Genomic DNA, 24,262 nt, shown 5'->3' with positions numbered 1-24,262 from the left:
TTTGCTGATCATTGTACTCCCAAGAGCCTAGAATAGTATTTGGCACATTCTAGGCATCCAATATGTATTTGATGAATGACTTTTTAAGTAGGAATAGAGGCTTACTTTTCATTATTTCAGCAGTTATTGACTCGATCTGAATGTTACTTTTTGGATTTGATGCTTGTGTTATTCTTATATTGAGCATTGCTTTTCCCAAGAGATTTGACCTCCTCCTCTCTCCCTTGGTTTCTCTCACTCTAGAACACTCCTCTCCGATCTAATTTAGAGGCAAAAGAAAGCTGGAGAAATTACATTACTATTGTGATATAAAATTCATATAATATGGCAAGACAAGAAAATTTTAAACATAAAAAAATTCTCTATGCTTTGGGCTCTTCTCTCCTTTCATTGTGTTGCGCCTGTGCATTATGCCTTGACCAAACCTCCCCACCTTAGCAGGAATACCTGCTCAGCCATAAAGAGCAACATTCTCCCAGAATCAACAAGATGACTTCTTAAAAATAACATTCCTTCTTGATCTTGTAAGGGGGTCACATAACGTACCACAATGACGGGTAGACTTGGGTTGAGGAAACTGTCAATAATGTCGTTTGGTGTACAGTCCTTTGTCTCAAAAAAAAACCTTATACAACTGTGTCTAGACTTCTAGCTGAGAAAGAGTTCTCAAAGTTTTCTGATATGCTCTTCCTCGCTTGTAATTTGTCTCGAATAAAAATTTCTATAATTAATTTTTTATCAGCATTATTTAACCAAGGCTTCCCAGGTGGCACTTATGGTTAAAGAACCCACCTGCCAATGCAGAAGATGCAGGTTCCATCCCTGGGTTGGGAAGATCCCCTGGAGGAGGGCATGGCAACTCACTTCAGTATTCTTGCCTGGGAAATCTCATGAGCAGAGGAGCCTGGCAGGTTACAGTCCACTGGGTCTCAAGAGTTGAAGCCATTTGGCAGGTATGCACACTATTTAACAAGGCAGACTTTTTAAAATAAAAAATATTAGGGCTAGAGACAGTCATCACTTAATGAAAAAAGTCTCAACTCACCAAACTAATACGCATTTAGTAAAGTACCCTCAAACTATAAATTGGAATATCAACAAAACTACAGGGAGAAATAATAAACTCTATTATCACAGTAGATTCAACACTCTCTTGGTTATTGATAACCCACATTTGTCATGGTGTCAGGAACCCTTCTCCAAATCATTACCGAATGAAAGAAATTTTAAGGCTGTGGGGGTGCCAGTATACTCTAACGGGTGCCAAAAGTGTGTAAGTATGACAGTCGTGAGAAACAAGAATTGATAACAGCTGTGTGATCACACCTAGCAAACCCAAATTCTGTGGAAAGCTCCTAAAAGGAACCTAGGTGTTTCTTTGTTGAAGGTAAGTACCAAATATTTCAGATACCACTGTCTTCCTAAAGAAGTGGGAGGAATAGGTGAGAGACTCAACTGTAATGGCCAAGGCAAACAGGAGGAGAATGTGAACATTTCCTGAACATTCACCCCAAAACATTTACTGAACACTTAACTACATGATGAAAGTGAAAGAGGAGAGTGAAAAAGTTGGCTTAAAGCTCAACATTCAGAAAACTAAGATCATGGCATCTGGTCCCATCACATCATGGCAAACTGATCGGGAAACAGTGGAAACAGTGGCTGACTTTTTTTTGGGGGGGGGTGGGGCTCCAAAATCACTGTAGATGGTGATTGCAGCATGAAACTAAGAGACGCTTACTCCTTGGAAGGAAAGTTATGACCAACCTAGACAGCATATTAAAAAGCAGGGACATTACTTTGTCCACAAAGGTCCATCTAGTCAAGGCTATGTTTTTCCAGTAGTCATGTATGGATGTGAGAGTTGGACTATAAAGAAAGTTGAGCGCCAAAGAATTGATGTTTTTGAACTGTGGTGTTGGAGAAGACTCTTGAGAGTCCCTTGGACTGCAAGGAGATCCAACCAGTCCATCCTAAAGCAGATCAATCCTGGGCGTTCATTGGAAAGACTGATGTTGAAGCTGAAACTCCAATACTTGGCCACCTGATGTTAAGAGCTGATTCATTTGAAAAGACCCTGATACTGGGAAAGATTGAGGGCAGGAGGAGAAGGGGACGACAGAGGAAGAGATGGTTGGATGGCATTACCAACTCAATGGACATGGGTTTGGGTAGACTCCGGCCATTGGTGATGGACAGGGAGGCCTGGTGTGCTGTGGTTCATGGGGTGGCAAAGAGTCGGACATGACTGAGTGACTGAACTGAACTGAACTGAGCTAACTACATGCAACTCTGTTAATTACTGTCCATTTCATATCTTAAAAGAGTCTCAAGAATAAACGAGTTCATAAAAGTTATTACACTGTTTAAATATTACTAGCTTAGTTGCTTCAGTCCTGTCAGATTGTTTTAGACCCTATGAACTGTATGGGATATCATAATGAGATATGAAGGAAATTAGCTACTTCATTCTCATTGGTAATGATCATGACCTACTTAAAATGTAGGTCATCTCTGTCCATGGGCTTGCTTCAGGCAAGAACACTGGAGTCAGTTGCCATGCCCTTTTCCAAGGGATCTATCTGACATAGGGATCAAACCCAGTCTCTTGTTTCCTACATCAGGCAGGTTCTTTACCACTAGTGCCACCTGGGAAGCCATGTGTGTATATGTGCTAAGCTGAGTCAGACTCTTTGCAAGCCTGTGGACTATAGCCAGAAAGGCTCCTCCCTCCATGGGATTCTCCAGGCAAGAATACTGGAGTGGGTTGCCATTTCCCTCTCTAGGGGATCTTCCAGACCCACTGATCGAACCCAGGTCTCCCACATTACAGGCAGATTGGGAAGGGCCTCAATTCCTGGGAAGTGTTACTTGCTCAGTCCCACTCAACTCTTTGCAACTCCATGGACTGCAGCCGGACAGGATCTTCTATCCATGGGATTCTCCAGGCAAGAATATGGGAGTGAGTTGCCATTCCCTTCTCCAGGGGATCTTCCCAACCCAGGGATGGAACCTGGGTCTCCTGTATTGCAGGTGGATTCTTTAAAGCAGTATTTCCAGTTCCAGTTCAGTCGCTCAGTCAAGTCCAACTCTTTGCGACCCCATGGAGCACGCCAGGCCTCCCTGTCCATTACCAATGGCTGGAGTCTACCCAAACCTATGTCCATTGAGTCAGTGATGCCATCCAACCATCTCATCCTGTCGTCCCCTTCTCCTCCTGCCCTCAATCTCTCCCAGCATCAGGGTCTTTTCAAATGAGTCAGCTCTTTACATCAGGTGGCCAAGTATTGGAGTTTCAGCTTCAACATCAGTTCTTCCAATGAAAACCCAGGACTGATCTGCTTTAGGATGGACTGGTTGGATCTCCTTGCAGTCCAAGGGACTCTCAAGAGTCTTCTCCAACACCACAGTTCAAAAACAACAATTCTTTGGCACTCAGCTTTCTTTATAGTCCAACTCTCATGTCCATTTATGATTACTGGAAAAACCATAGCCTTGACTAGACGGACCTTTGTTGGCAAAGTAATGTCTCTGCTTTTTAATATGCTGTCTAGGTTGGTCCTAACTTTCCTTCCAAGGAGCAAGTGTCTCTTAATTTCATGGCTGCGATCACCATCTGCAGTGATTTTCGAGCCCCCCAAATAAAGTCAGCCACTGTTTCCACTATTTCCTCATCTATTTGCCATTACGTGATGGGACCAGATGCCATGATCTTAGTTTTCTGAATGTTGAGCTTTAAGCCAACTTTTTCACTCTCCTCTTTCACTTTCACCCAGAGGCTTTTCAGTTCTTCTTCAATTTCTGCCATAAGGGTGGTGTCATCTGCATATGTGAGGTTATTGCTATTTCTCCTGGCAATCTTGATTCCAGCTTGTGCTTCCTCCAGCCCACCATTTCTCATGATGTACTCTGCATATAAGTTAAATAAGCACGGTGACAATATACAGCCTTGACATACTCCTTTTCCTATTTGGAACCAGTCTGTTGTTCCATGTCCAGTTCTAACTGTTGTTGCTTCCTGACCTGCATATAGGTTTCTCAAGAGGCAGGTCAGGGTGTCTGGTATTCCCATTTCCTTCAGAATTTTCCAGTTTATTGTGTAGTATTTAGAGAAGCCCTAAATATTCCTTAAAACTGTCTTAAAACTGCGGAGATAAGGAGAGGAGAAAATTGGCGCCAGAGACTTTCGGCGCAGATAGGGAAGACACCTATGAGCAGTCGGTGGGGGTCCTAGGGCAGCCGCGGAACTGCGGCTTCCTTCAGGCAAGAACGGTGGTCAGCTATGCCGGGGCGGAGAGGGGGCCTGAGGAGCGCTTCTGCGCAGGCGCTTACCTCCTAAATCCGCCCACTGACGAGTTAAGTTCTCTTTTTGCTCTCAGTCATGGTGAGTGTGGACGTGTTTTGTATTGCTGTCTAGATGTGTCCATAGGAGAATAGATAGGGTAATATTTAAGCTCTTTCGTCACTAGTGGGTTGTTTTCTTAGTGTTGGAGAATGATTGGGTTAAGACACAGGCCTTGGAAGGTATTTTGAGGGCTCATAGACAATGTGAAGTGTTACTCAGCGTTTTCTGCTGATCTCGCGGGTGCGGTTGCGGCCGGACTTCCTGCTATCGGTCGAGACTCAGGGTTCGACTACCTTCTTTCTTAATCCCCTCGCCCCCCACAAAAGCCGGTTGGTTCTTACCTTCCATGTGGCAGGGTATATATGGCTCGAAATCTTTGGAATTGTTAATGGTATGGTTTCGTTCTAGTAAGTTTTAATGGGATATGAAGGAAATTAACTGCTTCATTCTTATTGGTAATGATCTTGAACTACTTAAAATGTAGCCTCAGTCACAAAGATGTAGCTGAGAAATGTGCCGAATTAGAGCAACAACAGTCATCACCCGGGGGCTTCTTGCAAATGCAGAAACTTAAGACTAAAGCCGGAAAAGAATTGTTAGCCTGGTAAATAAGTGTTGGCGTGCATGAAAGGTGCTTTGCTGCTGCTGCTAAGTCGCTTCAGTCGTGTCCGACTCTGTGCGACCCCATAGACGGCAGCCCACCAGGCTCCCCGTCCCTGGGATTCTCCTAGGCAAGAACACTGGAGTGGGTTGCCATTTCCTTCTCCAGTGCATGAAAGTGAAAAGTGAAAGTGATGTCGCTCAGTCGTGTCCGACTGAGCGACCCCATGGACTGCAGCCTACCAGGCTCCTCCATCCATGGGATTTTCCAGGCAAGAGTACTGGAGTGGGGTGCCATTGCCTTCTCCGAAGGTGCTTTGAAATCGGAGTTTTTAAGATTAATGGAATCTCACTAAAGAACTCAATTGCAAATTATGGGACAGATAGGTTCTGCCACGTGTAAACCGTAAGTTGAAATTTTTGATAGTCTGTTTTACTTAACTGTTCAGCCGAGATGAGGACGGTAGTTTTTTGGGTCGATGATGAGCTGGCATGTATTCTGAATCTAAAGTTGATTATTACTACTTTAGCTCTAGAATTACTCTGAGACCTGAAGAACACCTGAAACTTTATGAAAGCTTTAGTTCTTTTTAGTCAGCTACTTTTAAACTAGAAAGTTTCTATATGGCAAGATGAAATAAGAGTTCGTATGTATATTGAAATGTATGTTCTGGGGTCAAACATTTAAAAGCTAAAAACTTATGAAATCTCTTGTATGTGAAAGGGTACACCGCAGAAAGATGTTATCATTAAGTCAGATGCACCTGACACCCTGTTACTGGAGAAGCATGCTGATTATATTGCATCCTATGGCTCAAAGAAAGATGACTACGTATGTATACTTTTGTGTTGAAAAGTGTTTATTCTGTAAATGTGTCAAATCATTTGGTTAGAATGGTTTGTCTTTCTTAAAAATGGTTTCCAACTCCTGCATACCAGGGACGGATGTCTGTGGTTGAGAAGCCATGGGAGTTAACCTTGATTCTTAGCAGTACTTATGTAGAGGCTTTGGCAGACAGAGTAGATTATCTTCTACCCAGATATGTATGAATTTTGAGACAGCGAATAGATTTCTATTTTTGTAGTTGAGCTAATACTTTCAAGGTCAGTGATGTGTTGGCATGTATTACCTGAGTTTATGGTGATGTGTAATAACACTTAAGCTCTAGAATTACGCTGAGACCTTGAAAAAGTTTTATCTTGAAGAATGTTCCCTGTTTTCATCTCTGGGAACCTTAGGAAAAACAATTAAACAGCTTAATTAGAAGTAAATATTTTCCACTATAGTATAGAAAGAGCTGAATTATTTACCACGTTGGGAAACATCTCTACTAATGAATTCCCATGAATATCTGCAGTTATGGAGTTGTTAGAGCCATATAACAGTATGGGTATTTAGCTTCTGTGTTGAGTATCTTTAAACTGACATCAGTTCAGACTGACCCATTAATTTCTGTGCTTTAGGAATATTGCATGTCTGAATATTTGAGAATGAGTGGCATCTATTGGGGTCTGACCGTAATGGATCTCATGGGACAACTACATCGTATGAATAGAGAAGAAATTCTGACGTTTATTAAGTCTTGTCAACACGAGTGTGGTGGAATAAGTGCTAGTATTGGACATGATCCTCATCTTTTGTATACTCTTAGTGCTGTTCAGGTAAATACTAATGAAAATTCTGCAGTCTTGGTAGTGTATTCTGTTACCTAAGTAAGAGAATTGAAAATAGGGATCAGTATCTATGTAAAAAGCTATCCATATCTTTTCAAATGAGATCTGTTTCAAAGCAAGGTCAATGATGTGATGGCATGTATTAGCTGAATCCAAAGTTGATGGAAATTTTAAAATGGCACTGAGACCTTGGACAGTAAAATGTTTATTTTACGTATATGTAATTATGTAAATGTCTGGAACTCACTAAGTGGAAGATTTTTTTTTTTTTTTTTTGAGCAAGAAAAATTCTTTTGGTGTTAAGGCACTGAAATCTGATTTATTTATTGTACAGCATGACCTACCCTATCCCAATAGATTTATACCCTATCCCGATAGAAAACATGTCTTACTGATGATACAAAACATTTTTTAAAGCAGGTAGTATATTCTAAAGATTTGTCACGTGAAACTTTATTCAGAGAACAGTACTTAGCATAATGAATTATATAAACTGCTCAAAGCCTGTGTACAATATGTGTAGAAGCCTCCTTCATTCAGCTTTTTTTGTATTGGTCAGACTTCCTGCATGGCATTTGCTTTCTTACATGGCCTCGCCATTTCCTCCCTTTAGTTTCATCTTCTCATCTAATTTCTGGAAATGCCAGGCTACCTGTGGTTCCCTGCTTTTACTCTGCCATTTCACAACTTTGCTCTTTACTGTGGAGTTGACTTTTTAAAAATTAAAAAAAAAAAATTTTTTTTTTCGGCCTTGCTCTGGCTTGTGGAATCTTAGTTCCCTGACCAGAGATTGAACTGGGGTCAAGGCAGTGAAAGCACTGAATCTTAACTGCTGAACCACCAGGGATGTCCGCCTGGAGTTAGCTTTGATTTTGATATTTGTAAAGATTCACAAATAAGGGTTTAAAGTCAGTATAAGTTTCATAAATGAGTCTAAGTGTTAACAGTGGTTAAAGACTTGTTGGTAATACCTATAATTTTACTCTGTAATAGAATTGCATATTTGAGAAAAGTTTTCAAGGTGCATAGACAAAAGGACATGCATGCTTGACAACTTAGAAGGTAGTTGAGAAGAACATCATTAGGACAAACTGACCAGTGGCGAGGTATCTACTTACCATGGTTTGTTTCTATTACAGATACTTACTCTCTATGATAGTATTAATGTTATTGACATAAATAAAGTTGTGGAATATGTTCAGAGTCTACAGAAAGAAGATGGTTCTTTTGCTGGAGATATCTGGGGTAATGTCACTTTAATCCTTGGCACCTAGAATACCAATATAAAAATGTTTTGCTTCGGTGTTTATTACAGTAATAAGCTTGGTTGCAGATTTTAAAGTATAATGAGTTGGGGGCTTTGCTAATAGTTTATAAGGAGATTATAAGTTTTTCATTTTTTCAGGTCCCACTAAGCAGCTGGTCTAACTGGAGTTAATGGTCTGCTGGAAGTTCCAGCATGCACTGTGCTAGTTATAGCAGCATACAGGAGTACTGGAACAGAGAGGGCAAATCTAAAAGATAAGGTAGGTGAAACTTTTTTCCCCAGTATTTGGTGGCTTTGTAAAGTTTTTTAAAAACTTAATTAGCAAGGGGAAAATAATTAAAAAAAAAAAAAAAGCTTTACAAAATTACTGAATATTTGAGTGGAGGGAGGGAGTAGTGTTTTACTTGATAAAACTAGATAATCTCTGCTTTAGGGCTGAATACAGTGCAGGCCGGAGAGACCAGCTGCTTCATGGGATGTGAAAATCTACTTATATAATAGGGTAAGTTTATTATCATTCTTAGAAATTAACTAGTTACCTTATCTTTCTGGGCGCTCTGTAAGCAATTAGTTCACTGTACTTTTGAGCCATTTTCTAGTACTTATTTTCCTTAGAAGTAAAGTAAGTGAATATACACTTCAGATGTAGTTTTCCTCCTGGACAGTCGAAGTACATGTTAAGCCTGAACTTTTGAAAATATAACTATGGTAGTTGTACAGAGATTTTTAATTAACTTTATCTAATATGATTAGAAGCCTCTGATAACACATAATGCTTTGGTTTGCTTTATTTTTAGGAGAAATTGATACAAGATTCTCTTTTTGTGCAGTGGCAACTTTGGCACTATTGGTAAGTTTCAAATGTATTGGAAATGATTAACTTTTGATGATTATTCTGGAACTTAATAGGCATGTTTTCTGATTATAGGGGAAGTTGGATGCTATTAATGTGGAAAAGGCAATCGAATTTGTTTTATCATGTATGAACTTTGATGGTGGATTTGGTTGCAGACCAGGTTCTGAATCCCATGCTGGGCAGGTAATTCATTAATCCAAATTAAAATGTAGTATCAGTTTTGAAGGGATAACCAGTATAACTGAAAAATAGCAAGTTAATTTGACTGAATGTAGAAAATAAGAATTGCTTAATTGCTGCGTGAGGAAGGCATTTTTACAGTTGCTGACTTTGAGTCCCCTGTTGGTGAAATCCTTTGGCCCAAATAAACATAAGTAGTTTTGTAATTACCAGAAATATATTTTGATTTTCCATTAGTTTTTATGTGTGGGTGTTAGTCACTCAGTTATGTCCAACTTTTTGCGACCTCATGGACTATAGCCCCCCAGGCTCCTCTGTCCATGGAATTCTCCAGGCAAGAAGACTGGAGTGGGTTGCCATTCTCTTCTCTAATTTTAAGTAAGCAGATAAAAAACATTCTGTATCCCCTATCCTGAACACCTGTTGTAAACTATTGTCAAACAGTTTGCTCTTAGCCATGAAAAAACTGATGGTAGTCTTTCATTGCAGAGTTGGATCCTAGTAGTATGCTTCAGATTTGTTCAAATAACTATGTGATGTTTATGTTTGCGATTTTTACTGTCAGCAAATTTTTAGATAGAAAATGGAGCTTTAATAATTAAAGTAGGTTTTTTTAAATCAGTGTTACTGTTGAAAAACTATTATACACATGTACTTTATGTCTGTAATTTTAGATCTATTGTTGCACAGGATTCTTGGCTATTACTAGTCAGTTGCACCAAGTAAATTCTGATTTACTCGGTTGGTGGCTTTGTGAACGACAGCTTCCATCAGGTGGACTCAATGGAAGGCCAGAGAAGGTATTGTTTTTTAAGATTAATCTTTAAATTTTATAAACTTGAGTGAGGACTGCTTTTTTTTGCCTTTTGTTTTGTAATATTGCTCTTACAAATTGATCGTGAGCTTTTTAATTTTACTATAATACTTTGCAAAATTTAGTTGTATCTTCTAAAAATGCTCTTGGCAAAAGTAAAACAAGAGTTGAAATGCCTATTAATCCTGATGTCCATTTAAAAGACAATCGTGACAAGATTGCCTGGTACTTTTTGATTTTCTTTGACCAATAACTCTGGGCTTTAAAATGTGTTTGTATTCATAGTATAAATTCTTAAAATTTATACTTATTTATAAAATTCTTTCTGAAGGAATCCTTCAGAATTTTATTTATAAAAATCCATCTGAAGGCCTTCTATTTTTCACCTACGTGAAACTTTCTTCTTTAAACTATACCGGGGACTCACAATCGTGCATTATACATATCTGGGAATCAAAGGCCACTATTAATACTTGGATCTTGTACAGAAATCTCCATGCTCACTTACAGATGGGAAAGGATAATGGATTTGCCAAAAGAAAGATTTCTTTTTAAAAACTGGGTTATAACATTTTCATTTAAAATCTTTATTTTTAAAGAAAAACTCAATTCTGTTTAGCTCTCAACATACTCTAAATTGGGTCTGTAAAGACCAGATAGTAAATATTTTTACCTTTGCCCGATGGGCTTGTTGCACCTACACTGCTGCCCTGAAGAACATTGTTGCCACAGACAATAAAAAATGAATGGGTATGGTTGTATTCCATTAATGGACAAGTATGAATTTCATACTGGTTTTCCTTTCAAAATACTGTTTTTAAAAATCATTTACAAATACTAAAAGCTGTTCTTCGGTTTGGGCCCTTGAGCTAAAATATGATAAAGCCTATTGATGCTTTTATTCTGGATCATTGTATTTTTGTGTAATTTTGCTTTCTTGTTACTTCTGAATAAGTTTAAAAACCACAATTGGTACCTAGTTAAGATCCATTGAAAAATCTGGGCAACTTTTCAATAATTAGGAAATGGGTGAGGGTGGGGATAGCACTTACAATCTAGGACAGCTTTTAATGTTCTTGTGGATCACCCTGGGATCTAGTTGAAATTCAGTGTAAGGTGTGGGGTCTTCTGCATTTAAGTTATGATTTGACGAGCAAGGGTGATTTTATTTTTTTAACCCAAGTTGTATACCTTCTTGGACAGCACTTATGGAAAATGCTGCCCATGGCAGTGAAACGTATATTGCCATAGTTCTTAGAAGCCTTACTACCAGTTTCTTGGAAAAGGAACTGATGTAGGCATTCATTTCATATAGAAATTAAGGTGGATAGATGGTTATCAGTGACTACTGAAACTGAAACATTTAGCATGGTTTTCTGTGGAATCAAGAATCTGCCTGCAATGTAGGCAGCACAGGAGATGTGGTTTCAATTCCTGGCTCAGGAAGATCCCCTAGAGAAGGAAATGGCAATCCACTCTAGTATTCTTTGCCTGAAAATTTCCATGGACAGAGGAGCCTGGTGGGCTACAGTTCATGGGGTTGCAAAGAGTCAGACATGACTGAGCATTTCTGTATACTCATATTCTAGTTCTGTGGAATGAAGCATTTGATCTCTTTCCAATGATTATCTTTTAATTCTAAGCAATTTTTGGATTTCAGTGTTTCAAACACTGCATTGTCAATATATCCCTTGATTCCCCTCTCACTCCAGGTATTTAGAAAATACATTTGTGGCAACTTGTGGCTTTTTCCTCCTAGTTACCAGATGTATGCTATTCATGGTGGGTGTTGGCTTCCCTAAAGATAATTGGAAGGCTTCATTGGATTGATAGAGAAAAACTCCGCAGTTTCATCCTAGCATGTCAAGATGAAGAAACAGGAGGATTTGCAGATAGGCCAGGAGATATGGCAAGTATATTTATGACTGTTAACAGTTAAAATTTTCAGTGTAGTTCTGTTTTACTCTTAAGATTCTAAGGGTTCTAAATTTTTAAAACTAGGAATTGGTGGGGAACAAATAGTATTTTTCAAGTGTTGCTTTGAAAGGATGCTTTTAAAATGTCATTTAAAAGTGTACTAAGGTTCTTTTCTGGTGGCTCAGATGGTAAAGAATCTGCCTGCAACGCCTGCAACTGTTCAATCACAGTATTCTTGCTTGGAGAATTCCATGGACAGGAGCCTGGCAGGCTATGGTCCATGGGGGTCTCAGAGATTTGAACATGACTGAGTGACTAACACACACAAAAGAGTGTATAAAAGATCTGAAACACATATACAGTACTTATTCCTAAGACATGACGGTGTGTGCCAAGTCCTCTGTTTAAAAAGTGCAGTTTGAAACCATTATTTCAGAAAATTTTAAGATAATATTTAAATACAGAGTGCAATGGGCTCCAGTATAATCCCTGTTCAAAAGCAGGGTTTTAGAAGTTTTCATTTTGTAATATTCTATAAATTCTTGTTTTTTAATAGGTAGATCCTTTTCATACTCTGTTTGGAATTGCTGGATTGTCACTTTTGGGAGAAGAACAGATTAAACCTGTTAGCCCTGTTTTTTGCATGCCTGAAGAAGTACTTCGGAGAGTGAATGTTCAGCCTGAACTAGTGAGCTAGATTAGATCCCTTGATGGAGAAGTTGGTTAATATAGTTTTTATTGTGTTTTAACATTTCAGTAGTTGAAGTGCTTAACAAACTTAATAACTACCGTGTTAATATTTGTACATGAATTGTGTTAATTTTAATAAATTATATAATTATACATATTGTAAATTAAGATCTTTATTGTATCTTTTCTTCTGGAATGCTGTTGTTACTCTGATTTTTTTTGTTTATCCTTCAGTGTATTTGTTTTCTTGTATGTCTTCATAACAGCAAACTTGAACTCTTTAGCTGATGAAGTCTTGTGTTTTGATTTTCCTGGGTACTCCCTTGATATGTTATATATAACTATAGTTAATGTAGATTGGTCTTTGTCAGTGAGAACGTTACTGATAAAGAGTTCATGAACCACATAGGAATTAAAAGATGAAATAAAAATAAATGGCTGAAATTTGGGAATATTTCATGCTTGTGGTTAATGAGTCGGGTACAGAGTGGGTTAGGTAAATGAAGAGAATTCACTAGGAAGAGGATTGCAATCTGGACTACACTTTACTCACTTTTTAATATTTTATGTCAGAATGTCAAGGGATTGTTGGCATTTTTTTTTCCTGCCCAGTAAGGAAATACAAGCTGATACTTGCCACAGTGTTCTTGTATAACCTGTGTTTTCACAAAGATTAGAGCACACTAATGTTTGTGTTCTTAGTGAAAAAGTATTTTAGTGAGCATTTTTCTTGATGGAAGTTGAGATTTGCTGAAGCAAGTTTGCAATAATAACCCTAAGAGTAAAGAATTTTAAATGTGAATAGTGATGATTTCTCTTAACACATTGAGCAATATCTGCTTCTATATGTTATTGAAATGTCTGGCATTGTTTTTTGACAGTTCACTAAGTTTGGATTGAATTACCAGTGTTTCTGAAAGTTTGGAAACCATTGGATGGAACACAATTTTATTTAAGTGGTATCACTGGAAGTTTTGAGTACTGCAGTCACTGCACGTGGGTGACTGCAGTGGTTTCATATTCTGTATCTGATTTCACAATTGAATGTGAATTCAGTAATGGGACATATAATGGTATCTAGAGTATTTTCTCAATCCCGGTTTCTCTACCATGTTGAATTACTGTGTTTGTATTCAAGAGAATCATGGCATCTGGTTCCATCACATCATGGCAAATAGAGAAACAGTGAGAGACTATTTTTGGGGGCTCCAAAAATCACTGCAGATGGTGACTGCAGCCATGAAATTAAAAGATGCTTACTCCTTGGAAGGAAAGTTATGATCAACCTAGACAGCATATTAAAAAGCAGAGACATTACTTTGCCAACAAAGGTCCGTCTAGCCAAAGCTATGGTTTTTCCAGTAGTCATGTATGGATGTGAGAATTGGATTATAAAGAAAGTTGAGCGCCAAAGAATTGATGTTTTTGAACTGTGATGTTGGAGCAGACTCTTAGAGTCCCTTGGACTGCAAGGAGATCCAACCAGTCCATCCTAAAGGAAATCAGTCCTGAATATTCAATGGAAGGACTGATGCTGAAGCTGAAGCTCCAATATTTTGGCCACTTGATGAGAAGAGCTGACTTATTTGAAAGACCCTGGTGCTGGGAAAGATTGAAGGCAGGAGAAGGGGATGACACAGGATGAGAAGGTTAGATGGCATCACCGACTGAATGGACATGAGTTTGAGTAAACCTAGGAGTTGGTGATGGACAGGGAGACCTGGCATGCGGCAGTCCATGGGGTCGCCAAAAATCGCACACGATTGAGAGTGAACTGAACTTGGAAATATTAGCACATAATGTCCTGTGATAACGGGGAATAAGGTGTAGTGGGAATAATGAGACTCCCAAGTTGTATTTGGAGGAAGAACTTGCAACATACTCTAGTATTGAAACTTCCATGGAGGGAGGACCCTGGCGGGCTACAGTCCATGGGGTCACAAATAGCATGGGGTCAAGACTGAGCACGGACACACAAGTTGGATTGATGATCCTGAATTCCCTTTAGTTGAGGGAGTCTACCTCGCATTATGAAAGTTAGTTGCTCAGTCGTGACCGACTCTTGGCTCCTCTGTCCTTGGGGTTTTCCAGGCAAGAATACTGGAATGGGTTGCCATTCCCTTCTTCAGGGGATCTGGACCCAGGGATTGAACCCAGGTCTCCTTCATTGCAGGAGATTCTTTAGCATTTGAGCCAGAGAAGAGATTAAGCTTGACCTCGCATTAAGCTTGACCAAATTCTGCAGCAATTGACGGGACCGGGACACCTGAGAGTACATTCTCCATTTCTGTCTTTAAATCATTTTAACAAAGGAAGCATTTAATCACCTGTGTGCTCCGTCGCTCACTCCTGCCCAACTTTTTGCGACTCCATGGACTGTGGTCTATCGGGGATAAACGTGGGTGGGCGTGGTAAACGGGCTCTGCGCCTGCGCACTGCGACTCTGCGCGCCGCGCTTTCGTATTTTCCCCGCGAGGCTTTGTTCCACAGCAGAGTTGCTCTGAAAGATGCTGCGGCCTGACATATCACCGACGTTTTCTTCTGTCCCTGCGGCTTCCCCCTGCTCACCAGAGGCTCGGTCCCAGGGTCCCCGCTACAATTTCGGACTCCAGGAGACTCCTCTGAGCCGCCCTTCAGCCCAAGCCGCCTCTGCGTCTTCCCCACCAGGCACGTCTGGAGCGGCGGGTGACCGGAGCGGCAGCAGCAGTCTACCTGGGCACCCGCCCAGCGCCCTGCCGCCTCAAGGCAAGGAGTTGTGTGAACTTCTGGAGGTTCAGGGAACCGTGGTCTCTGGTTACCACAGAAATTTCAGTTGGTGTCTGTTTGGAATTTGGGAATGGAGTGCTCTGCGAATTGAGTGGGTCTGAATTGATTTAAGGGCTGGACTCTCCCTCACGTTCGTTTTCTTACAAGGCCTTGATGGTGGATGGCTCAGTTCTGAGGCAGGCTATATTCATATCCGGGGTACTGTGCCTCCGCCCGCGCCCCATGACAGAGGAATGAATTTGTGCACGAGTTTAGTGATTGGAGTGGTAAACCTCTTGGCTCCTGAACTTAAGCCTCCAAGTCCTTCTAGGGTATCTTGAAAACAGATAAGCTTTGAGAACAGACCAGATTTAACATTTTCTCTAATGGAGGTGAATAATACATTTAGTGTGAAAAATGACCTTTAAGGAGTATTTAACTCGTTTACTTTATAGTCAGTGACTCTCCATGACAAAACCGTCACCTTTTGCCCACACAGCATTGCCACTCACTGGTAAGGTAACAAATGCCAAATCCAGTGTCACTTTTCAGTTCATCTTATGTAAACTTCCCACTGTGTTTAATGTTCTTCACCAGTCTTGTCTTGAACTCACTTAATTTGATTTCCTTGATTCCACTTTTCCGTTTTTCACCTACCTTCCATAGAACTAGGCTTACTTTTGTTAGTTTACAAATTATTGGCTTGTCCTTAGAGGTTTTTTACCTGGCTCCTTCTATCTGATTGTGATTATCACCACAGCCCAGATCTCATCTTTGCCCCTAGATTCTTGTTTCAGACTGTCTTCTGAAGTTTCTAGTAAGGAATCAGTGGACATCCTCAGACTCACTGTATGATTAATTGAATTCATCTCTCTGCAGCTCCTCAACCTGTTTCTCTTATCTCAATCATTGGGTTTTTAAAATCTTTAGGAGACTTCAATGATTCAAATATTCCCTCACTCATAACATCCAAAGTTAACAAGTTCTAGATTTATCTTTTAAATAATTCTGTCCTTTTCTCTGTGCCATTACAGGCCCTTTTAATTTTGTGTCTGAATTATTGCCTCAAACTAATGCTTCTTTCTTCTAAGCTTACTTACAGTGTCACTATAGAGTTATATGGAAAATGAAAATCTTATGTCCCGTGGCATTTCAACCAGTGACTCTATTTGCAGGTTAAAAAATGTACTCTTTAGTAGCATATCCAAGTCCACTTGGGATATGTTTTTAGTTTTTGCAGTCTTATATCTCATCATTTCTTGATAATTACCCTACTTTCTAACTTAACTGACCTACTTGCACTTCCTTCAAGGCAACATACATGTTTATCAGTATAATCCCCTTCTTCATGAAATGTTCTGTCACCTATTTATTTTCAACAATAATAACATCCAGTAATTAATGACTGCTCCTCTGTTCTAGCTTCTTACTTAGCATGTTGTATCTCTGATCCTTACAGTAAATCTGTAAGATAGATTTTTCTTTTGTCCCAATTTAAGAGGGAGCCAAGACCCAAATTGATGATATAGTTACCTTAGGTGCTCAGTGCGTGCTCAGTTGCGTCTGACTCTTTCCGACCCCATGGACTGTAGTCTGCCAGGCTTCTTTGTCCATGGATTTCTCAGGCAGGAATACTGGAGTGTATTGCCATTTCCTGCTCCAGGATATCTTCCTGACCCAGGGTTTGAACCTTTGTCTCCCATATCTGCATTTTAGATTCTTTACCACCTAGCCACCAGGGAGCTGAGTTATCTTAGGAGCTGAGGATAATAATATTCTGTGCTCTCAAAGAACTTATGGTTCAGTAGGGAAGATAGACTTAAAAATCTATAAAACTTTTAAAAGATAATTATTTTTGAGTTATTTACAGATATTGTGCTTAGTAGCTTCAGTCGTATCCAACCCTCTGCCATCCTATGAACCATACCCTGACAGGCTCCTCTGTCCACAGGATTCTCCAGGCAAGAATACTGGAGTGGGTTGTCATTTCCTTCTCCATACAGATATTGAGGTATTTAATAAGTAGGGGAACAAAGTAACTAAAGAAATTTTGCAGAGGAAATTCAACTTGAGGTAGTGTTGAAGAAGATTATGTCAACTGAAGGGAAAGAGGGGAAAAAAAAACTGGAGAAGAAACTTTTATTTCTCTCATAAGAAAGAAAAATATGTGCAAAGGCACAGAAGTATGATATAGCATGTTGTGTTTGTAGACTACAAATAATTTCATTTGGTAGAGCAGTAGGGTGATCTATTTTGTTCCTTCCCGATATAAACTTGGAGTACTTGCAGGTATTTAATCTGGGAGGCAGATAGGTTTTTTTGCCATGCCAAAAACATATCTGGCTTTTGTGATTGGAATAGATGATAGTACTTTTCCCTGATAAATGGAATTTTGTAGGAGAAGCAACTTTTAGAGGGAAAAATGGTGAGTTCTTCTGTGGACATGTTGAGTGTGAAGAACCTTTGGGGTATCCATACATTCATATTGAGGCAATTGAATATATGAATCTAGGGCTAAGAAAGAAGCCTGGGAGAGATATAAATTTGAGGCCAGAGGGGAGAAGGTAAAGAAAATATAGGAAAATAGAGGTGAAGGAAATTGGAGAAAAACTAGGAGAAGTAAGTTTAAGAAGGGGATTAGAGTCTGAAAGTAACCTGAGAACAAGAAGCAGCCCTGTTTGTCTCCAGTCTCTAGTAACTATCTCCTTCCTTAGCTCCTTTAAGCCTAGGGTTAGTAACAGAGCATACTTTGTCTTGATTCTACACATTTCTTTATGATGATATTCTGTCTACCCCTTTGTAAATATTCCCTTTATCAAACACTCTTCAAATTATCCTAGTTTGAATGTGTTATCTCTCTGGAAACTATACAAAAATGTTAGATTTTATCCTATGGTGGATATGAGAGACACTGAGAAATTGTTAGAAAGGGAGACATGGTGAAATTTCTTTTTCAGAAAGATCACTAGTGATGGATGTGAAGAATTGATTAGAGAGGCATCACGTTGAAGGCAAAGAGAATAATTCAAAGACTTTTGAAAAAGGCTGAAGAAGATATGTGCTTAAAATGGGCCAGATAGGAGTGAAGATGGAGAGAAATTTTAGTGAGATATCTATCTATATAATTAGATTTGGTTACTGATTGGGTGTTTGGATTCATGAAAGAGGAGTTAAGAGTGACTTCTAAGTTGATGACTTGTATGAGGTGCAAGATGCAAGATGCAAGGTGCAAGATGATGTAGTTGACCAACTGGTAGTAAAGAAAGGATAAATTCTGAGAAAAAGTTAATGAGGTAATTCACTTTTAGATATTTAGTAGTTCTGGGAAAATACCTAATGGTTTGTATCCAAAAAGTAGTTTTGGATATTTATATCCAAAAATATAAGGATCTAGAGCCACCCTATCTGTTAGAACTCTCTGTGGATAGATATATTCTATATCTGTGCTAATATAGTAGCCACTAGACAAGTGTGGTTTTTGTGCATTTTAAATGTGGCTAGTGTGACTGAAGAACTGAATTTTAATTTTTATTTAATTTAAATACCACATGTGGCAAGAAGCTCCTATACTGAGCAATGCAGCTATAGACCTAAGAATGGTTTTTGCATTTTTAAAGGGTTGGAAAAGTAAAAGAAGAAATTCATATTATAGTATCCAGAACTAAATATTGGAATATTCACTGGAAGGACTGATGCTGAAGCTCCAATACTTTGGCCACTTGATGCAAAGAACTGACTCACTGGAAAAGACCCAGATGCTGAGAAAGATTGAGGGCAGAAGAAGGGGGCAACAGAGCATGAGATGGTTGGATGGCATCATCGACTCAATGGACATGAGTTTGAGCAAATTCTGGGAGATATTGAAGGACAGGGAACCTTGGTGTGTTACAGTCCATGGGGTTGCAAAGACTTGGACATGACTGAGTGGCTGGACAACAACAAATCCAGAATTAAAGTTTCATTGGAATACACTTATTTATTGTCTTACTTTTTGTCTGTAGCTGTTTCCTGTGATAATGTAAGAACTGAGTAATGGTAATAGACAGTATGACCCACAAAGCCTAAAATATTTAACATCTGGCTCATTATTTAAAAGCTTGCCACCCTATACTTTACAGTGTTGAAGAGGAGTTAGGGCTGTATGTGAAGGTTTAAGAGTTGCCAGGAAATAGATATTAATAAAAGCCAAAATAATAGATGAGATGTTCAGAGGAAATGTATAATTTTGATTTGAGAGAGAAAGTAAAGTTGGGAACCATTGGAAGCCAATAGTTAAGAGGCAGATAGAGGAAAAACGACCTGGCAATGGAAACTAAAAAGAAGTAGTTTAAGGAGAATCAAGATAGAGAGTTGTTATGGAAATCAAGGAGGAGAGGCCAAAAGAGACCCAGGATTTTTTTTTTTTTAAAGAACTCCTAATTTAACTTAAAATCTTTTGCACGGCAAAGGAAAGTATAAAGAGATGAAAAGATAACCCTCAGAGTGGGAGAAAATAATTGCAAATGAAGCAACTGACAAAAGATTAATTTCCAAAATATATGAACAGCTCAATATCAGAAAAACAAAGAACCCAATCAAAAAATGGGCAGAAGACCTAAACAGACCTTTCTCTAAAGAAGAAGTACAGATGGCCAATAAACACATGAAAAGATGGTCAACGTCACATTATTAGAGAAAGGCAAATCAAAACTGCAATGAGGTATCACCTCATACCAATTTGAATGTCCATCATCAACAAATCTATAAACTAGGTATATAAATGCTGGACAGGATGTTCTTGAGAAAAAGGAATCTTTCTGCACTTTTGGTAGGAATGTAAATCGATACAGCCACTATAGAGAACAGTATGGAGATTCCTTAAAAAACTAGGAATAAAGCTACCATATGACCTAGCATTCCTATTACTAGGCACACACCCTGAGAAAACCACAATTCCAGTGTTCATTGTAGCACTGTTTACAGTGGCCTGCACATGGAAGCAACCTAGATGTCCATCAACAGATGAATGGATAGAGAAGATATGGTATTTGCTGGGCCGTGCTTAGTCACTCAGTTGTGTCTGACTTTGTGACCCCATGGACTGTAGCCCACCAGGCTCCTCTGTCCATGGGGTTTCTCCAGACAAGAATACTGGAGCGGGTAGCATATCCCTTCTCCAGGGACTCTTCCTGACCCAGGAATCGAACCAGGATCTCCTGCACTGCAGGTGGATTCTTTACCAGCTGAGCTATTAGAGAAGCCCATAGTACATATATACAATGAAATAACACTCAGCCATAAAAAAGAACAAATTTGAGTCAGTTCTAGTGAGGTGGGTGAACCTAGAGCCTGTTATAGAGTGAAGTAAGTCAGAAAGAGAAAAACAAATACTGTATATTAACGCATATATTTGGAATCTATTAATAGAAAAATAGTACTGATGAACCTGTCTGCAGGGAATGAATGGAGATGCAGATGTAGAGAACAAACTTGTGGACACAGAAGGGGAAGAATATGGAGGACAAATTGAGAAATTAGCATTTATGTATATACTTTTATCATGTGTAAAATAGATAGCTAGTGGGAAGCTGCTGTATAACACAGGGAGCCTGGCTTGGCCGTCTGTAACAGTGGCTGACTTTATTTTTGGGGGCTCCAAAATCACTACAGATGGTGACTGCAGCTATGAAATTAAAAGACGCTTATTCCTTGGAAGGAAAGTTATGACCAACCTAGACAGCATGTTAAAAAGCTGAGACACTACTTTGTCCACAAAGGTCCATCTAGTCAAAGCTATGGTTTTTCCAGTGGTCATGTATGGATGTGAGAGTTGGACTGTGAAGAAGGCTGAGTGCCGAAGAATTGATGCTTTTGAACTGTGGTGTTGGAGAAGACTCTTGAGAGTCCCTTGGACTGCAAGGAGATCCAACCAGTCCATCCTAAAGGAGATCAGTCCTGGGTGTTCATTGGAAGGACTGATGTTGAAGCTCCAAAATTTTGGCCACCTGATGTGAAGAGCTGACTCATTGAAAAGACCCTGATGCTGGGAAAGATTGAGGGCAGGAGGAGAAGGGGATGACAGAGGATGAGATGGTTAGATGGCATCACGACTCAATGGACATGAGTTGGGTGAACTTTGGGAGTTGGTGATCTACAGGGAGGCGTGGTGTGCTGTGGTTCATGGGGTCGCAAAGAGTCAGACACGACTGAGTGACTGAACTGAACAACCTAGAGGAGTGCGATGGGAAAGAAGAGGAAGGCTCTAGAAGGAGGGGATATATGGATATCATTATATATGTATAATGATGGCTGATTTGAATTGTAAGGTAAAAACCAACTCAACATTGTAAAGCAAGTATCCTCCAATTAAAAAACATACACTTATTGGAATCCCTGGTGGCCCACTATGCAGTGGATAGGAATCCGCCTGCAGCAATCCCTCCCTCTTCCTGGAAGATTCCACGTGCCAAGGGGCAGCTAAGCCCATATGTCAGTTACAGAGCCTGAGCTCTAGAGGCTGTGCACCCACAACTACTGAGCCTGTGTGCCTAGATCCAGTGCATCACAAAAAGAGAAGCCACTGCAGTGAGAAGCCCATGCATTGCCACAAAGAGTAGCCCCTGTTCTAGTAGCCCCTGATTGCTGCAATGGAAGAAAGCCTGCGCAAAGCAACAAAGACCTCACACAGCCAAAAATACATAAATAAATAAAAATGAACTTAAAAAAAATAATGTCTATGTGCCCACAACATTGTAAATCAACTGTACTTCAATGAAAAAAAAAAGAAAACAAATCTATGTGCCTAGACACTATGCTAGACTGTTTATGTACCTTCTGTCATATTTTATGACAACCCTATAAAAAAAGTACTATCTTCACCATATTAACAAATTGGTGAAAACCATATGATCTCAATAGATGCAGAAAAAGCCTTTGACAAAATTCAGCACCCATTTATGATTAAAACTCTTCAAAAAATGCACAGAGAAGGAACCTACCTCAACATAGTAAAGACCAAATATGATAAGCCTATGGCAAACATTCTCAGTGGTGAAAAGCTGAAAGCATTCTCCCTAAGGTCAGGAACAAGACAAGGGTGTCCACTTTCTCCACTACTATTCAACATAAGTTCTGGAAGTCCTAGCTACAGCAGTCAGAGAAGAAAAAAAATAAAAGGAATCCAGATTGGAAAAGAAGTAAAGCTCTCACTGTTTGCAGATGACATGATACTGTACATAGAAAACCCTAAAGATAGTATCAGAAAATTACTAGAGCTAATCAGTGAAATATAGCAAAGTTGCAGGATACAAAATCAATACACAGAAATCACTTGCATTTCTGTATACTATCAATGAAAAATCAGAAATAGAAATTAAGGAATCAATTCCCTTCACCTTTGCAACAAAAAAAATTAAATATGTAGGCATAAACTTACCTAAGGAGACAAAAGAACTGTACACAAAATTATAAGATACTAATGTAAGAAATCAAAGACAACATAAACAGAAGGAGAGATATTCTGTGTTCCTGGGTAAGAAGAATGGATATTGTGAAAATGTCTATACTACCAAATGCAATCTACAGATTCAATGCAATCCCTATCAAATTACCAATGGCATTTTTCACAGAACTAGAACAAAACATTTCACAATTCATATGGAAACACAAAAGACCCCGAATAACCAAAGCAGTCTTGAGAAAGAAGAGTGGAGCTAGAAGAATCAACCTTCCTGACTTCAGATTATACTACAAAGCCACAATCATCAAGACATTCTGGTACTGGCACAAAAGCAGAAATATAGACCAATAAAACAAGATAGAAAGCCCAGAAATAAACCCATGCACCTATGGGTACCTTATTTTTGACAAAGGAGGCAAGAATATACAATGGGGCAAAGACAGCCTTTTCAAAAAATGGTGCGGGAAAAACTGGACAGCTACATGTAAAAGAATGAAATTAGGACACTTCTTAACAGCAAAACACAAAGATAAAATCAAAATGAGTTAAACGCCTAAATGTAAGACCAGAAACAATAAAACTCTTAGAGGAAAACATAGGCAGAACACTTGATGACATAAATCAAAGCAAGATCCTCTGTGACCCACCTCCTAGAGTAATGGAAATAAAAACAAAAGTAAACAAGTGGAACCTGATTAAACTTAGAAGCTTTTGCACAGCAAAGTAAACTATAAGCAAGGTGAAAAGACAACCCTCAGAATGGGAATAGCAAGAGAAGATAATAGCAAATGAAACAACTGACAGAGGATTAATTTCCAAAATATACAAGTAGCTCATACAACTCAATACTAGAAAAACAAACAACCCAATCAAAAAGTGGGGAAAAGACCTAAACAGACATTTCTCCAAGAAGACATACAGATGGCTAACAAACACATGAAAAGATGTTCAACATTGATCATTATTAGAGAAATGCAAATCAAAACTAAAATGAGATATCATGTCACACTGGTCAGAATAGCCATCATCAAAAAGTCTACAAACAAATGCTGAGGGGGTGTGGAGAAAAGGGAACACTCTTGCACTGTTGGTGGGAATGTAAATTGATAAGCCACTATGGAAGACAGTATGGAGATTCCTTAAAAAACAAGGAATAAAACCACCATATGACCCAGCAATCCCACTCCTAGGCATATACCCTGTTCAGTTCAGTTCAGTCACTCAGTTGTGTCCGTCTCTTTGCGACCCCATGAACTGCAGCATGCCAGGCCTCCCTGTCCATCACCAACTCCTGGAGTTTACTCAAACTCATGTCCATTGAGTCGGTGACGCTATCCAACCATCTCATCCTCTGTCATCTCCTTCTCCTCCTGCCCTCAATCTTTCCCAGCATCAGAGTCTTTTCTAGTGAGTCAGTTCTTCACATTGGGTGGCCAAAGTATTAGAGTTTCAGCTTCAGCATCAGTCCTTCCAATGAATATTCAGGGCTGATTTCCTTTAGGATGGACTGGTTGGATCTCCTTGCAGTCCAAGGAACTCTCAAGAGCCTTCTCCAATGCCACAGTTCAATAGCATCAATTCTTCAGTGCTCAGCTTTCTTATATAGTCCAACTCTCACATCCATACATGACTACTGGAAAAATCATAGCCTTGACTAGACGGGCTTTTGTTGGCAAGGAAATGTCTGCTTTTTAATATGCTGTCTAGGTTGGTCATAACTTTCCTTCCAAGGAGTA

General features: G+C 39.3%; 2 protein-coding genes and 3 non-coding genes across 5 annotated transcripts in view; all 5 read left to right on the top strand.

The window, feature by feature from the left end:
• The first annotated feature begins 5,419 nt into the window (after nucleotides 1-5,419).
• LOC112446105 (small nucleolar RNA SNORD45) lies at nucleotides 5,420-5,498 on the top strand. The gene has a single exon (XR_003034177.1). It is a non-coding gene; the product is annotated as a small nucleolar RNA SNORD45 (small nucleolar RNA).
• A 170-nt stretch (nucleotides 5,499-5,668) lies between these two features.
• RABGGTB (Rab geranylgeranyltransferase subunit beta) lies at nucleotides 5,669-12,504 on the top strand (the record flags this gene model as incomplete). The annotated part of the gene is given in 8 exon segments (NM_001015646.1): nucleotides 5,669-5,777; nucleotides 6,410-6,607; nucleotides 7,759-7,864; nucleotides 8,684-8,736; nucleotides 8,815-8,925; nucleotides 9,597-9,722; nucleotides 11,496-11,645; nucleotides 12,210-12,504. Coding segments are annotated over 8 exon segments (994 nt in total), but the record flags the coding sequence as incomplete, so codon positions are not given.
• Nucleotides 6,049-6,131, top strand: LOC112446106 (small nucleolar RNA SNORD45). The gene has a single exon (XR_003034178.1). It is a non-coding gene; the product is annotated as a small nucleolar RNA SNORD45 (small nucleolar RNA).
• On the top strand, nucleotides 6,739-6,810 carry LOC112446107 (small nucleolar RNA SNORD45). The gene has a single exon (XR_003034179.1). It is a non-coding gene; the product is annotated as a small nucleolar RNA SNORD45 (small nucleolar RNA).
• Nucleotides 12,505-14,850: 2,346 nt separating the features above from the next.
• Nucleotides 14,851-24,262, top strand: part of MSH4 (mutS homolog 4) — a 92,780-nt gene continuing 83,368 nt past the window's right edge. Inside the window, exon 1 of the mRNA NM_001206255.3 lies at nucleotides 14,851-15,088. Coding sequence (NP_001193184.1) covers nucleotides 14,851-15,088 — 238 coding nt within the window. The remainder of the gene's footprint in view (nucleotides 15,089-24,262) is intronic.

This window comes from Bos taurus, chromosome 3, assembly GCF_002263795.3.
Source record: "Bos taurus isolate L1 Dominette 01449 registration number 42190680 breed Hereford chromosome 3, ARS-UCD2.0, whole genome shotgun sequence".
Classification (NCBI taxonomy): Eukaryota; Metazoa; Chordata; class Mammalia; order Artiodactyla; family Bovidae; genus Bos; species Bos taurus.
This window is presented reverse-complemented; position numbering and strand designations above follow the sequence as displayed.